This window comes from Paramisgurnus dabryanus, chromosome 7 (genome assembly GCF_030506205.2).
Source record: "Paramisgurnus dabryanus chromosome 7, PD_genome_1.1, whole genome shotgun sequence".
NCBI lineage: Eukaryota > Metazoa > Chordata > Actinopteri > Cypriniformes > Cobitidae > Paramisgurnus > Paramisgurnus dabryanus.
The window spans coordinates 6,311,049-6,328,532 of NC_133343.1; the positions used below are offsets into that span (position 1 = coordinate 6,311,049).

Genomic DNA, 17,484 nt, shown 5'->3' on the forward strand with positions numbered 1-17,484 from the left:
GCACAGAATAATTTCACTTCAGAGTGACAGTATACCACCTCATTGTGTCACTCACACTGTATCAGGCCAATCTGATATAGAGTTTGTAAAATACAGCTCTCCAAAATAGCATAAATACTTGATTGTTTCTATAAGATAAAAGAGGTGCTTAAAGGAAACTACCTGTTTGCACAGAATTATTTTACCTCAGAGTGACAGTATACCATCTGAGGGTGTCACTTACATTGTATAAGGGCAATCTGATATAGAGTTTGTAAAATATAGCTTCCAAAAAACCCAAATACACGTTTATTTTTATGAGATCAAATAGATGTTTAAAGGAAACTACCTGTTTGCACAAAATAATTTCACTTCAGAGTGACAGTACACCACCTCAATGTGTCACTCACACTGTATCAGGCCAATCTGATATAGAGTTTGTAAAATACAGCTCTCCAAAATAGCATAAATACACGTTTATTTTTATAAGATCAAATAGATGTTTAAATGAAACTACCTGTTTGCACAGAATAATTTCACTTCAGAGGGACAGTATCCCATCTCAGGGTATCAGTCACAACATATCAGGACAATCTGATATAGAGTTTGTAAAATACAGCTCTCCAAAATATCATAAATACTTGATTATTTCTATAAGATCAAATAGGTGCTTAAAGGAAACTACCTGTTTGCACAGAATGATTTTACCTCAGAGTGACAGTATACCATCTGAGGGTGTCACTTACACCGTATCAGGCCAATCTGATATGCACTTTGTTAAATATAACTCTCCAAAATAATCTAAATACACGTTTATTTCTATAAGATCAAATAGGTGCTTAAAGGAAACTACCTGTTTGCACAGAATGATTTTACCTCAGAGTGACAGTATACCATCTGAGGGTGTCACTCACACCGTATCAGGCCAATCTCATATGGAGTTTGTAAAATACAGCTCTCCAAAATATCATAAATACTTGATTGTTTCTATAAGATCAAATAGGTGCATAATGGAAACTACCTGTTTGCACAGAATGATTTTACCTCAGAGTGACAGTATACCACCTGAGGGTGTCACTTACACTGTATCAGGCCAATCTGATATGGAGTTTGTAAAATATAGCTCTCCAAAATAGCATAATATTCAATTATTTCTATAAGATCAAATAGATGCTTAAAGGAAACTACCTGTTTGCACATAATAATTTCACTTTAGAGTGACAGTATACCACCTTAATGTGTCACTCACACCGTATCAGGCCAATCTGATATGGAGTTTGTAAAATACAGCTCTCCGAAATAACCTAAATACACGTTTATTTCTATAAGATCAAATACCTGTTTAATGGAAACTACCTGTTTGCACAAAATAATTTCACTTCAGAGTGACAGTATACCACCTTAATGTGTCACTCACACCGTATCAGGCCAATCCGATATGGGGTTTGTAAAATACAGCTCTCCAAAATATCATAAATACTTGATTGTTTCTATAAGATCAAATAGGTGCCTAATGGAAACTACCTGTTTGCACAGAATGATTTTACCTCAGAGTGACAGTATACCATCTGAGGGTGTCACTTACACTGTATCAGGCCAATCTGATATAGAGTTTGTAAAATACAGCTCTCCAAAATAACCTAAATACATGTTTATTTCTATGAGATCAAATAGGTGCTTAAAGGAAACTACCTGTTTGCACAGAATAATTTCACTTCAGAGTGACAGTATACCATCTGAGGGTGTCACTTACACTGTATCAGGCCAATCTGATATGGAGTTTGTAAAATATAGCTCTCCAAAATAGCATAATATTCAATTATTTCTATAAGATCAAATAGATGCTTAAAGGAAACTACCTGTTTGCACATAATAATTTCACTTTAGAGTGACAGTATATCACCTCAAGGTGTCACTCACACAATATCAAGACAATCTGATATGGAGTTAGTAAAATACAGCTCTCCAAAATAACCTAAATACATGTTTATTTCTATAAGATCAAATAGATTTTTAAAGGAAACTACCTGTTTGCAGAGAATAATTTCACTTCAGAATGACAGTATACCACCTCAAGGTATCACTCACACAATATCAAGTCAATCTGATGCAGAGTTTTTAAAATAAAATGTGTATTTAAATTCTTTTGAACAGCTGTATTTTACAAACTCCATATCAGATTGTCCTGATATGTTGTGAGTGATACCCAGAGATGGGATACTGTCCCTCTGAAGTGAAATTATTCTGTGCAAACAGGTAGTTTTCTTTAAGCATCTATTTGATCTTATAGAAATAATTAAAAATTATGCTATTTTGGAGAGCTGTAATTTACAAACTCCATATCAGATTGGCCTGATATGTTGTGAGTAACACCTTGAGGTGGTATACTGTCACTCTGAAGTGAAATCATTCTGTGCAAACAGGTAGTTTCCTTTAAGCACCTATTTTATCTATAGAAACAATCAAGTATTTATGATATTTTGGAGAGCTGTAATTTATAAACTCCATATAAGATTGGCCTGATATTTTGTGAGTGACACCTTGAGGTGGTATACTGTCACTCTGAAGTGAAATTATTCTGTGCAAACAGGTAGTTTCCTTTAAACAGGTATTTGATCTTTTAAAAATAAACATGTATTTAGGTTATTTCGGAGAGCTATATTTTACAAACTCCATATCAGATTGGCCTGATACGGTGTAAGTGACACCCTCAGATGGTATACTGTCACTCTGGGGTAAAATCATTCTGTGCAAACAGGTAGTTTCCTTTAAGCACCTATTTGATCTTATAAAAATAAACGTGTATTTGGGTTATTTTGGAGAGCTATATTTTACAAACTCCATATCAGATTGGCCTGATACGGTGTAAGTGACACCCTCGGATGGTATACTGTCACTCTGAGGTAAAATCATTCTGTGCAAACAGGTAGTTTTCTTTTAATATCTAACTAAATGTATAGAAAATACAGAGTGTATAGGACATCTTAGAGGTCTCTATTTTAAAAACAGCATATCAGACTGTGATGATACTGCATGAGTGACAACCTGAGATGGTGTACCATCTTTCAGAGATGGAATGATTCTTTGGAAACAGGTAGTTCCTTTAACATCTAACTAAATATATAAAAATACAGCATGTGTTGGATATTTTAGAACCTTCTCATTTAAATACCCTATCAACTATATAGCAATGCTCTGTCAATCCCCTGAAAAACCCAGCAACTAGTAACACTAACAGCCACCCATAATGCTGTAGCAACTACCTATCATTCACTCACTGACTCTCTATTATACGCATAACAGTTCTGTGTTAACTACCCTGAACAGCCTAGCAATTTTATAAACCATCTAAAATACCCTAGCAAAGGTCAACTTCGCAATCACCAAGAAAATATAACAATATCCTAGCAACCAATTTAAATACCGTAGCCTAGCAACAGCCCAGCAATCACATAGAATGTCACAGCAACAGCCTAACAACCACCCTTAATATGCTAGCAACTTCATAGTCATCCACCATAATATCTCAACAACAGCCTAGCAATAACCAATAAAACCCTATCAACAGTCTAGCAATTACCCAGAAAACAAGAGCAATAGCATAGCAACCAACCAGAATTCCACAACAACAACTTAGCAACCACACATAACCCCAGAGCAACAGCCTAGCAACCGCCATAATTCCCTAGCAACCACAAAGAATGCCAGAACAACAACCTAGCAACCACCCATATAGCTTAGCAACAGTCTAGCAATCACAGAGAAAACCAAAGCTATACCATAGCTAACATTTAAAAAACCTTAGTAACAGCGTAGCAACCACACATAATGCAATAGAAATAGCCTAGCAACCACCCATAATACCCTAGCAATGACTTAAAACAGACACAGAATGCAACAGAAACAGCCTAGCAACCAAACAGAATGCAACAGAAACAGCCTAGCATCCACCCATATACCCTAGCAACAGTCTAGCAATCACATAGAAAACCAAAGATATACCCTAGCAACCACTTTAAAAGCCCTAGCAATAGCATAGCAAGCAACCAGAATGCAACAAAAACAACCTAGCAACCACGCATAAAACCCTAGTAACAGCCTAGCAACCACACAGAATGCAAGATAAACAGCCTAGCAGCCACCAATAATACCCTAGCAACGATTTAAACAGACACAGAATGCAAGAGAAACAGACTAGCAACCACCCATATACCCTAGCAACAGTCTAGCAATTGCATACAAAACCAAAGCTATACCCTAGCAACCACTTAAAAAGCCCTAGCAATACCATAGCAAGTAACCAGAATGCAACAAAAACAACCTAGCAACAACGCATACAACCCTAGTAACAGCCTAGCAACCACACAGAATGCAAGAGAGACCGCCTCGCAACCACTCATAATACCCTAGCAATGACTTTAAACAGACACAGAATGCAACAGAATCAGCCTAGCAACCAAACAGAATGCAACAGAAACAGCCTAGCATCCAAACAGAATGCAACAGAAACAGCCTAGCAACCACTTATAGAACCCTAGCAACCACACAGAATGCAAGAGAAACAGCCTAGCAACCACCCATAATACCCTAGCAATTACTTAAAACAGACACATAATGCAACAGAAACAGCCTAGCAACCATTTATAGAACCCTAGCAACCACACAGAATGCAAGAGAAACAGCCTGGCAACCACCCATAATACCCTAGCAATTACTTAAAACAGACACATAATGCAACATAAACAGCCAAACAACCAAACAGAATGCAACAGAAACAGCCTAGCAACCACTTATAGAACCCTAGCAACCACACAGAATGCAAGAGAAACAGCCTAGCAACCACCCATAATACCCTAGCAATTACTTAAAACAGACACATAATGCAACATAAACAGCCTAACAATCAAACAGAATGCAACAGAAACAGCCTAGCAACCACTTATAGAACCCTAGCAACCACACAGAATGCAAGAGAAACAGCCTAGCAACCACCCATAATACCCTAGCAATTACTTAAAACAGACACATAATGCAACAGAAACAGCCTAGCAACCATTTATAGAACCCTAGCAACCACACAGAATGCAAGAGAAACAGCCTAGCAACCACCCATAATACCCTAGCAATTACTTAAAACAGACACATAATGCAACATAAACAGCCTAACAACCAAACAGAATGCAACAGAAACAGCCTAGCAACCACTTATAGAACCCTAGCAACCACACAGAATGCAAGAGAAACAGCCTAGCAACCACCCATAATACCCGTATCAATTACTTAAAACAGACACATAATGCAACATAAACAGCCTAACAACCAAACAGAATGCAACAGAAACAGTCTAGCAACCACTTATAGAACCCTAGCAACCACACAGAATGCAAGAGAAACAGCCTAGCAACCAACCATAATACCCTAGCAATGCCTTATAACAGACACATAATGCAACAGAAATATCAGCAGATTTAGTGAGAAACTTTTATTTTGAAATCATTCCTCTCGTGCATTTACCGTAATGTCTCATTTATGTGCACACAGAAAAAAAACGGGGGGCTAGTTTGACCGTCTTTTTCGGAGTGGCGGCTGGCTTGACTGCAGTCATTTGCTTGCGTCTCAGACGAGTGAGTAAGCATATGCTCGTTAACTGACGCTGCGCGCATGCTCGCAGACGTTGCCGTGCAATGGCATAACGTCATTTTAAAATACATTTTAATTAATTTTTCAACACTTAATTTGTAACGCTAGTAACGTAATTTTGTTGTCATTGGTAACTGTAATCAAATTACATACATTTAAAATGTAAAGCGTTACGTTACTGCGTTATCAGGAAAAGTAATTAGAGTACAGTAATGCGTTACACAGTAACGCGTTATACCCAACTCTGGTCAGGAGAGACAGTGTTTAGGTATGCAGTTTTCACTTTTAATTCATATTTACAAAAAATTATGTCTGGAAAATTATATTTAGTGTGACACACTTGGAAAAAATAGTCAAAGGTATTTGTGGTAATTACCATTATACTACATAAAATCAGTCATTAAACTTGTATTAAAAGTGCACCATTGTTTTAACCCACAGCAGCTGCCACAAATGAAAGTCTGTCTAGTGGTTTGGGGTGGCTTGCATGCAGTCAGAACTGATGGGACACGTTAAGACAATAACAGGAAAATAAATGAAAACAATAGATCAGGTTGATTTGGTTAAAGCACCGTTTTATTTTATATACAAAACAGAGTAAGAAAATAAAACATCTTTTCTATGTTTTTTTTTAAAGATGTTAAGATGGTAAACTTGAGGCTCAGGATGAATGAATAAATGGAGAAACCAGTGTCATATTTTCAATTTTGTATGAATTTTGTTGACACTACAAACCATTACTGAAGTCATATTGACATTTAGATTTGGTTATGATGGCAAGCAAAAAATGATTAACTAACTATTCACAGTGTAAAATGGTAGCATGTAGCGCCATACAGATTTTACTTCCTGTTTTTACTTTTAGGTATTGATGTAAGCCTTTTTCATGCCATCGCCATTGACCGAATTGAGTTGGTGAACATCTTTCATTAATCCAGCAATCTGCTCCTCCTGTTGTTAGACACACAAATGCCAGTGTTAAGGTAACCCTATACACACACACACACAAAATTACATGCATTTGTACACATGGGTTGAGGGGAAAACCACACCACTTACCAAAACATTCAGCCGTTCTACCGCAGCCACAGCGACGTTGAGCTTTCTTTCATCTTCCTCTCTCTCCTCCTCTATGACGCCCAGTCTGCACAAATAAGTGTGGGAGAGAAGATTGGTATCATTAGATACAAGCAAACAAAGTATTTATTAGTTTTACACTATAAATTCCAAATTGTCTTCACCTGAAGGTTGTGCTCGCCAGTTGTTCCTCACGTATGGCCAACAAATTTCGGAGCTCCTGAACTTCTGCTTGTAGCTGTGCATTCTGCTCTTGGCTCAAAGCGATGAAGTCCTCTAAACGCTTTTCCGCCTCCAACTCCCGCTCTGTCACCTGCTCCATGCCTATACGCAGTGTAGCCAACTCTTGTGCTTGCTATGGGACACCAAACATTTGTTAACATATTGTGGGATTTTAATACATCACTTTCTCGATAAAATTTCTGTTTAAACAACAGTTTTTTGTCAACTTATGCTACCCATTACAAAATCAGAGTGAGTATGAAAGGTACAAAAGCTGTCATTGGGGTAGTATTCTTTAAAATGTCCTGTTTAAGTTCAGATATGTAGAGATTTGGTGCCAATTTTTACATTTTAGGTTAAACATTTAACCTTTTAAAAGGGTATAAAGCATATGTACCTTTATTCTGAGAGTGCATGAGACAGCCGATACTGTTTAATGGACTAGGCACATGTTCGGAGTGTTTCTCTGCCTCAGCCTAGGATAGTTTGGAAAGGCTCCAGTATTTCCCATAACCCCCAAAAGAGGTTTGTGGTTAAGAGAATGGATGGATAGACAGTCATGAAACCGGCTACTTTAACAGTATACTTAGTAAAACTCACCCTATCTATGCTTGTCTGCTCCTCCTTTTGACCGGGCAGTTGACAGAGCTTGTTCTGTCCATCCTTCTTCTCCCATTCTACTGGGTTTGGCCGTCTGTTGTTTGCTTTCTGTGTACACAGATAAAAAAAGCATTACATTCTTGATTTTTGAAACCACATTCTAATGGAAAAGTGAATTTGGACCACGCTTACGTCGGGTAATGAAATTGCCAAACCACGTTCTTCATCCTGGCACTGTGTAGGCAAATCTTCATTGCTTGTCTGCTTCCTTACCACCTGATGCTGGTTGCGTCTGTTGGGGACGCTCAAAGCCCGTTTCACCTGGTTCCTCTGACGTTCCTTGCTTTGGCTGGCCTTTGAGTCTACTGGAAGCTGTTGCATGGAGTTATGTAAGGGAGTGTACTTGGACAATTCTCTTGGTGGTACATACAGTGGCTTCGGTACTCCATAGCTGCTGTTTCAGCAAAAACAGAGACAAAGATGAGAAGGGTATTTGAAAATCTTGTTGCAGACCAGCAACATTTCCTTAAGAATATATGCAAAAATTGTCAGGCCAGTTTGTTAAGTATTGTACCATAACCTCACCTGCTAACAGGGATCCTTTGAGCATCTTGACCGTGGAATTCTGTGATCTGGTTTAGGATCAAGGGCAGCGGATGGAGGCTGTCTATTGTGTCCTATGGACAATATATTTTTTAGAACATGAGCACAAACATTTGGGAGAAGAACATCATAAATCTGATAATCCAAAAGGGTTTGCTTAAATGAGCCCAGGTGTTTTGGGATATTCTGTTACCTGTTTCATTGGAGAGATAATATCGACCAGTAGATTGTGAAGGACCGCTAGACGAAGGGGCAGGTCTACATAACCATCAAATCGAGCCATGGCTATTTCAATTTCTGGATTAGACACTCTTTGTAAGAAGCCACGCATTGGCTCCCAGTGTTGTTCTAGAAACTCATTCATGAAGAACATGTACTCTTCTTTTTCACCAAATCTATAATAATAGAAACCCACATGTATATTTAATGAACAAACATCTTGTTTTGTAGACCTGAGGCAAGTTAACAGGAAGATGTATGGTATGTATGATAGGGTGCATGGGAATCTGAAAAAGAAGATTTTCTTTAGGGATCAGACTTACAAAGTAAAATTTGCAAGGTTCTGGATGACCTTGGCTGACAGTGTAAGAGTGCGGAGGGTGCTCGGCTCCGGGTAGGCCTGGGTGAGGCCGAAGAGTGATGGACTTAGGATGGCCGGGCACAGGAATCGAAGAAAAAGAGATGATGATATGAGACGATGTCCGATGTCTGTCTGACCCCGTTCCTCACAATTTGAAACCCAACTGGCAAAAATCTCATTCAGCTCTGCGGGAAATGAACTGTTTATAGAGGGGGAGGAACGCAAAATTAGATAGTTAATGATTATGCAGTACAATATTCAGTACAATGATTGTCTTTTGGGATTTACATAATGCTTACTAAAGCACCAAAGAGTCTGGGCTACATAAAGTAAATAGCATTCTGTGAAAATATAACCTTGATATCTTTAATATTGTCTGAGTAAGATTAGTGAGTGACTGGGTGATGGTTCTAATCTCCAGATTTAGTTTTTGAGACTTTGGCCAGGATTTCACATACTGGGTCACATTTATTCTGTAGCGCAGGTGTCTCCAACCCTTTACTGGTGGGCTACTGTCCTGTAGACTTGAGCTTTAACCCCATTGAAAAACAGCTGAAGCAGCTTATCAAGGTGTTCAGGGTTGCTGGATATTTACAGACAGGTGTGTTGGAGCTGGGTTGGAACTAAAAGGTATTTCTCAATGTCAAGGAAGGATCCTTGGAAGCCAGAATTTTGAGGATGCTACATCATTAACATCCGTCGAAGAACCGTTCCAATGTCAAGGATCCACGGAATTTCAACCAAGGACTGAGTCCTTTGTTCGAGAAATATCCCATATACAGGAAAGGATGAATATGTGTAGACTTTGCGCTATTTGCCCTCTCAAGCACAGCTTTTCACTGACGTAATGATGGAATGGCGTGCACTTGCTAGCCTGTTCCATTTAGGTGTTCTCCGAATCCTAAAGAGGAGCCTCGCCTAGCCTCTAATAGAAGGGACTTGGAAGGACCAGTCCTGCCAAGGAAGTATCCTTGACATTGAGAAACACCTAAAGTCTGCAGGTAGCTCACCAGGAGCAGGGTTGGAGACACATGCTGTAGAGGGTGTAACTTATGTTCTTACTCTTGCATGTCAGTGATTCTTTTAACAACTTCGCCACATGTCTCTTTTAGATGCCTCTGGTTGATTGGCAGATCAGAGGCAGAGCATTTCTGTGGATCTACCTCACAGCTTTCCGATCCATTATACAATCTCACTATGAAGTCACCTGTGGGTAAAGATGATATAACAGGAGACACAGGTAAAGAGGAGGACACGTACAGTGTTATAGCAAGAGAGGTGCATTAGAATATTTCTTACCAAGTGTGTCAATGAGATACTTTTGTCCCACCAATTTCATGTATTCATCAATAGCCTTCGTGGCCAATGTATTCTCTCTAAAAATCAAAGCCTCATTTTCTCCCAGACGCTCGACTTCTGCGCTGCCGAGATCAATCAAAAACTCCTGCATGTGCAAATAACATTTAAGTACCAGACTTATCAAACTTATTTGTCTTTGTCCACCCATTTCCACTCACCTTAGCTTTTCCAATACTTTGCAGTACATGAACAAGTGCCCCCGCTAGTTCTTCTCTCTCTCGTACATTAAGGAGAGGCTCCAAGCTGCTGCACATACCCACGTAATCCACGGTGACGTGCTCCGCAAATTCCTTGTACCTCTCGATAGGCAGAACTTTCAAGTTCTGGAATTTAGCCTTGACACGAAGCAAAGCTTGTGGTCCAATTTGGTCCTTCGCTGTACTTGTTCCTGTGGGCTTGTAAGGAATGATGGGATACCATTTTTCCTGATAGGCCCGTCCTTTTATGTCTGCCAGAACAAGAGCCACGCTTCCCAGAGGATGCATGATAGAGTCGTCTCTTGAATAACGCTTCTTTTTGGGGTCCTCATCTCTAAAGAGGTGCAGGGTAATTTGGGTGACCGGGGGCAAGTTGTCGAGTTCGAAAAATTCACCCCAGAAAAGCTGGCAACCACCCACACCACCACCACCACCATGGCCCGTACCAGATGCTCCAGACCCTCCATCGCCCGAATGGTTGGAGCGCGGGGCGGATTTCCCTACGGCCCGACTGCTGGTGCGAGCATACAGTGTACCATCAAGGTGGATTTCACAGTAATACCGCTTCTTGGGGGGAAGGTCTTTAGCTTCATTAACCCAAAGGCTTAGTGAGTTCTCGGTGCGTTCACAGTTATCCTGAATTAGAAGCAAAGCAATATTTTTAGACACAAACAAATAGTTGCAAATTTTTTAGCCCTTTAGGCTCAAGGATATTATACCTTATTCGGATGAGCGGCACGGCGCAAGTCTTCGATCCAGCGGTCTCGCTCGGCAGCTGAGGTGCATCCAAAGCAGTGGATATTTTCAGAGTTGATGACCTTTTATGAATTGGAGAAGTAGAGCAGAACAGGGACAAAAATTTCAAGTTTCGGATTGAAATAATTTGAAACATTTTTAACACTTTAATAAAAAGAGAAAGCTTACTTGGAAACAGTACTTCTCCCCTAGAATAGAGCTATGGACAGGCCTGATGATGGTGGTCTGGTCTGCACTCAGATCCAGGCTGTTTGCAGCACTCACTGGAATGGATAAAGATTCTTTGGAACCAAATCTTGGTGGAGAAAGATCAGAAAATATCTGTTGACATGCTTGCTCAACAAGAAATTAATTAGTAATGTTAGTATTATGATTATGGTTCACCTTCCAACACTGCTTAGTCCTGCAGTATTGAGCTGTGTGTTGCTCTTTCTTTTTTCATCAATCTGTAAGCGGCGCTTGATCATACCCTGGCGGTACAAAATAAAATAAAATGAAAGAAAAAGTAGCGGGAATAGGTTTAAAAGAGAAACTGGTTGTCATTAAAGTTATGCATTCATGCAACAGTCAGAGATTTGTACAGATGTTTTAGGCACACTTATTTGTACTCACTTTGACGCCACCATCTTGGCCTTTTTTGGCACCGCTTGGGGGGACCACAGGATCCGGGTTTAATTCTAGAGAGAAGGGGGAAAATTTTATTAGAATACTTCTGTGTATGCACTTATATATACTACAAGTTGATGTTTGTTTCTTCTTTGGAGAAAAAGATCTTCAAAATGTTTTGGACTATTTAGGCTTTAATGACCATGTGTATGTATGTCTTCCTGTTTTTTAAGCTTGTGAGATGGAATGCTGCGCAAAAATGGTTAATCTCATTGCAATCGCAGATTTTAAAACCATGACAGGAAGCGTAGTCATTTCCTTCCTCCGTATATGCATCATATCAATTTTTTACAGTTTAACAGAAAACATAACCATCTTTGTTGAGTTCTCCTGAATACTGTTTATTACAGTAAACAAAAATCACATCTAGGGTGCACTTAATTCTCTTTGAAGTCACAGATTTGTCAAAAATCGGAGAAAGCTGGAGATCAGCAAAGACCTGCATCAGGCAGATTTACATTTTGACACTTTTATCCAAAGTGACTTACAGTGCATTCAGGCTATAGATGTTTATTTATTTTTATTAATATGTTTCTTCCCTAAGAATCAAACCTGTGATCTTTGTGTTGCCAGCGCAATGCTCTAGCAACTGAGCTGCAGGAAAAGTTGAGCAAGTACATACAAATGTCAACCAAAACTTATGTTTTTTTTACCAAAAGTTTTTAACCATACTGATATCTCAATATATGATCAATATTTGGTGGCTTATATAGAAGTGCGAGAAGTTTTCACACTTTTTTTTTAAGTGGCGCTTTAAAAATGGTTACATGCATAACAGAGGAATGTCACATGCATATGTTGTTCTTTCTTATAAATGTGCACAAGAAAATTCAAATAAAATAAATATTATTTTTACTTTTTTACCTACTTCTTAGTTGACGATTCTTAAGAGTCAATGATTCTTAAAAGTTGACACTCCTCCATTTGCTGAGTATTGTTACTTCTGCTTTGTGCATTTTAATTCACAGAATTCCTACAAAGGATGTAGTCTCCCAAAAACTGTAATTTTCCGTTACATTCATAACACGTGAATATTTTTTTATATAAAACATAAGCATAGACTGATATTTTTTATGTCTGGACTATATCATCAGGCGTTTAGGAAAATATAAACAGATGGTTCAGTAAATTGGTAATAAATACATTTTATGAAAAATAATGTTTTATTTTTGGACTGAAACAGCTACATCCATAATTCTGGAATTGCTTTGTTGCTTAGTAAATTATGTGGTCCCAATTTTTGCATCTTACATGCACATGTATGCATTTGGCAGCTGTTTTTATCCAAAGCGACTTATAATGAATAACAAGGTATAGTTTTTTTTTTACGTGTTTCTCTGAGATAAAACCTATCACCTTTTGTGCATGACACAATGCTCTACCATTTACACGTTTACGATTATACGGTTTAAATTCATAAATGTTGTTTTTTGTAAATAAATTACAAAATAACAAACGGTTCTCCTGAATAGGTTATAGTTTTATCTATCTTGCTCATCTTCTCCAGCAAATAATTTGATTCAGAAAATAAGAAAGCACGGAAGTTTAGAACAGAAATCACTTTGCTTACCCAGTGCCCCTCCACATACAATCCAACGCCTGAAACCCATTTTTTGAAATAGTTGGAACCCTTTTACAGGCTTTTTTTTAACGGGAGTATCCTACATGCTTAGCCTGAGCGAATTAGACAGCACAACCCTTCGGCCTTACTTGCCCTCTGCTATGGTACACCCAGTTACGATACTATCTTCCGAAATCAAAGGAAGCAATTGTATAAGCACACGTTCTTACCGCCACGTCAACCATTTCCTTAGTGACTAAAGTGATGTTAGATAAAGTATTCAAACACAGGCAATCAGTGACTAGATAATGTCTCTCAGTCGTCAACAAGTTTAAACGTTTTTATAGGCAGGATACAGAAACGGTTTAGGTATTATTAACTTCTTGTATACTTCTTGAGCTTTTACACTGCAAAACCTGACTTTCTTACTTAGTACTTTTGTCTTGTTTTCGGTAGAAATATAAAAAAAAAATCTTAAGTCAAGATGTATTTTGTTAACGAGAAAAATGACCTAAAAAAAACTATTTTTTAGACAAAAACTACAAAATTTAAGTCATTTTGTGCTTAAAACAAGCAAAAATATCTGCCAATGGGGTGAGAAACATTTTCTTGAATTAAATGTTTAAGAAAAAAAGTAGATATTTTTGCTTGTTTAAAGCAAAAAATTGACTGAAATTGTATATTTTTGGTCTAAAAACATTTTTTTTATTTTGATCATCAAGATACATCAATACGACATCAAAACGACAGTATTTGTAGTCAATGGGCACCGTCAAACGTGTGCTTACTAGGGATGTGCAGCAAAGCCAATATCTGTATCTGTTGCAATCTCAAAATGGCTTGTATCTGTACCTGTATTTGGTTAAAACCAAATGTGTGCGGGGCTTAAACAGGACATTCACAAAATTTCATAAAAAGCATGTTTAAAATTTTTTTTTAAACTAATGTATAAACGTTTATATATTTATATTATCTGCATTCTTCACTACGTCACTACGCATCATACGTTGGAAACGTCTCATAAAAGAGTATAGAATGCGCCTTGCCCTTACGAAAAGCTAGTCTTTATAGTTTTAAATATGGATAATTTTCGTACAAAATCGGTCATTATTAACCCCCTGGAGCCAGATTACTTCTGAGAAGGATGGATGCACTTTTTTGGGCTTCAAACTAAGTAGCACCATTTACTACCATTATAAAGCTTGGAGGAGCCATGACATTTTCTAACATAACTTTGATTGTGTTTGTCTTAAAGATGATAGTCATATACATCTCGAATGACTTTGGGGGAGTATCATGGGGTAATTTTCATTTTTGGGTGAAGTATCCCTTTAAATAATCACAATGTGCGTGTAATGATCTCGTTCTGTGTCTCTTATTTTGAAGTTCTGTTTTGTCTGCCATGTTTTGTAGTCTTTTGTAGTTCTGTTTTTCATTGGTCCTTGTCTGATTGTTCCCCAGGTGTTTCTTGTTACCTTATTTCCCCTTGTGTATAAATAGCCTAGTGTTTCAGTTGTCCTTTGTCAGCGTAATGGGTTGGTTTCTGTGGCCTTTTCTGTTTCTAGATGATCTTGTTTCATGTTTTTGTTTAATAAATGCTGCACTTGGATCGGCTGCCTCTGCCTGCCTTCACCAACCTCATCAAAGATACAGTGCAATTCCACACATGCACAGACGGGGGCATTGAAATGTTACCCAATAAGAGCAGTGGGCATTATTTCCAAGTCTTCCATGTGGCACACCCACAAAAACGTGTGTTTTAAAATAAAGGTATAAAAAATAAGAAAAAGCCTATTACTTACTTATTATAACAGGTTTTTTTTAGGTAAACAAAAACCTTTCTAACACTATTAGTTAACCCTAAAGAATAGGACAAAATAATAAAATAAGCCAGTTCATGACCCCTTTAAAGCTCCAAAAAGTGCATTAACCCACAAAAAAAAAAACGCATTAATACAGTTATGAAATATCTTCTGAAGTAAATTGATGGGTTTTTCTAACGCTGTGTTAAGAGGTCAGCCATTAACCTTACCTCAAGTCCCTTGTAAACATGCGTACGGCCGCAGTTCATAATGTTTAAAACAAACATTTTTTTCTAAGAAAAACCAATCGCTTCACCTCAGAAAACATTGAATAACTGGATGATTAAATACAGATGTGAAACTGACCAATGTGGCTTCCACTGATGTTCTGAAGACTGAGCCTGGAGAGACCACTGCCACGGTTCGGCACCCTAGTCATAGGCTACAGAGATAAAATAAAAAATAAAACAGCATAAGTTTTATTACTTAAGCATTACAGCAGCGAACGTATCAGTTACAGTACCTCTTCCTCGCGTGGGATGAGGATCTGTCCGTCTTGAAGTGAACAGCTGCTGATGTCCCACACAGGGACATCTTGTTGAGGAGCCCAGGAGAGTCGAACAACCTCTTGATTCTCAGGTTCACCCTTGTCTAAGTTATGAATAGATTTAAATTATGGCTAAGTTATGATTTGACATATCTTAAAAATCTACAAAAAAAGAGCTCACGATAACTGTGTCTGACATTTTTTTATGTAAATGAGCATTTTTAATGGATTCGGGAAGCAAACTGGTATTTCTGAATGGCCTGAAGCCATTTTGTATTAAGCAGATTTGAAGCGAAAGTATTTGATGAACGTATAATATGTGCCGTAAGCATTCGGTTAATATCATTATCTAATTTTTGATAGAGGTGACATTTAGCGGCTTTTGCATCTGAGCTCCTTAACTTTTCATGACATAAAGGAAATAACTAATTTGGGAAACACTGCTCTGGAACGCTTAAAATATTCATTGGTCATGTGTTACCTTGCAAACTTTTATTTTTTTACTGCTTGCTTGCTTTCTTGTACATCCTGTTGTTGTACATTTAGCGCCATTAAGCATGAACAATTCTTTAAGGTCCCTCTTACACTTTTCATATATTTGAAATTATATTTTACAAAATATTTAAATTCAAAGTTTCTACCTTGCTCTGCGACGGAGGTACTCTGTAGACGAGGCCTCTTCAACTTCTGCGAGACAGTTTGTAGATATTTCCTTATTTTACCCCTATGGCTCATGTCTTGGGAACCGGACCCTGATGCTTGCGCATTCGAGGACCCAGATGCCGAAGAGGGCGACAAGACAGAAGACAGAAGGGACCCCGCCGGCTCCGAAAGAGCTCTTCGGAAAGGATTCTTCCTCGAAGTCACCGGTTTTTCTGATTTTGCCGGACTTTCACCTCCTCCCCGAGTTGAAGACTTTTCTCCTGTATCTTCGCTCAGAGCTTTGCGCCAATTCTGCATTTTATTCCATTTGGTTGAAGCTCCTTTCTCAAGCCTTTCGATCGTCCCATGTCCCGGTGTCTCAGTCTTGGCCCCTGTGTGCCACTTGTAAGTGTTGAGTAGTTGCTGCGGTTCTTCGGCAGCTGGACCGTTCTGTTCAGGTGTCTGGTCCATCTCCTCCTCAATCTCTGGAGTTGACTGCTCAGCGCTCGGTTCTTTGTTAGTACCCATCTTAAGGTTAAATCTTTTGACCAACTTTTGAGGTTCTGGACGATTTGCAAGTTCAGTTTGTGTTTTTTTCAAAATGTACAGCTCTTACCAACCGTTAAAAGATGTTTTGTATCTCAGTTTTCCTTTTCCACGTATCTCAAAAGCACAGAAACTCATCTTCCGCTCACGTTACTGTCTCTGTACTTTATCTCCAAGCTCTCGTCCACCAATAGTAACGCACGTCTTGTGGTCTAAAGGTATTTCAAATTCTGAATTTGCATTTAACTTAACTGCAACTCTCAACACAGTGGTCTACTGTCGACTAGCGTGTGGACCTAAAAAGCTACTATTCTTGTCTTGAATTGGTACACCTTGCCCGAAATATGCATTTTGTGGTCCTCAGCTCTGAGACGCTTTTTGAAATGTGCATTTGACGTCCAGCTTTCAGGAAGTCAGTTGATTTTGTGGGTGGGGAAATCAGGTTGAAATATACAGGTTGAAGAAAAACGAGAGTAGCAAATATTTTCAGGTCTGTCTATCCTGGGTTTTTATATATTTTTAATTGTGGGCATAAATTTGAGAAGGCATTCATACCCAAGTTATGAAACATTAAATGTTGACTCTTTGAAATACTTTCCCCTCCACATATATAATTTTAAGTTGGAACTAAAATGGTATGATTGTGACTGGTACACATGTGTATTGACATCACAACGTTATTAAGTAATTAAAATAAACAAGTTTGT

General features: G+C 38.3%; 1 protein-coding gene across 3 annotated transcripts; it reads right to left on the minus strand.

Annotated features, from left to right (window-relative positions):
• Nucleotides 1–6,177: 6,177 nt before the first annotated feature.
• rasal3 (RAS protein activator like 3) lies at nucleotides 6,178–17,162 on the minus strand. 3 transcript variants are annotated; one of them, XM_073815344.1, is made up of 18 exons: nucleotides 16,231–17,162; nucleotides 15,566–15,693; nucleotides 15,409–15,484; nucleotides 11,626–11,690; nucleotides 11,398–11,483; nucleotides 11,182–11,308; nucleotides 10,977–11,075; nucleotides 10,219–10,893; nucleotides 10,001–10,145; nucleotides 9,764–9,908; nucleotides 8,664–8,900; nucleotides 8,315–8,516; nucleotides 8,104–8,195; nucleotides 7,711–7,969; nucleotides 7,519–7,626; nucleotides 6,861–7,051; nucleotides 6,679–6,763; nucleotides 6,178–6,570 (listed from the first exon to the last, which is right to left on the minus strand). In XM_073815344.1, the coding sequence occupies exons 1-18, from the start codon at nucleotides 16,757–16,759 to the stop codon at nucleotides 6,481–6,483; spliced, it is 3,339 nt and encodes a 1,112-aa protein (XP_073671445.1). In that variant the 5' UTR covers nucleotides 16,760–17,162; the 3' UTR covers nucleotides 6,178–6,480. The 3 variants fall into 3 exon arrangements, with proteins under 3 accessions (XP_073671445.1, XP_065116253.2, XP_065116254.2); XM_065260181.2 differs by having other exon boundaries at nucleotides 7,711–7,972; nucleotides 16,231–17,161; XM_065260182.2 differs by lacking the exons at nucleotides 15,409–15,484; nucleotides 15,566–15,693; nucleotides 16,231–17,162 and adding an exon at nucleotides 13,250–13,389 and having other exon boundaries at nucleotides 7,711–7,972.
• Nucleotides 17,163–17,484: the final 322 nt, after the last annotated feature.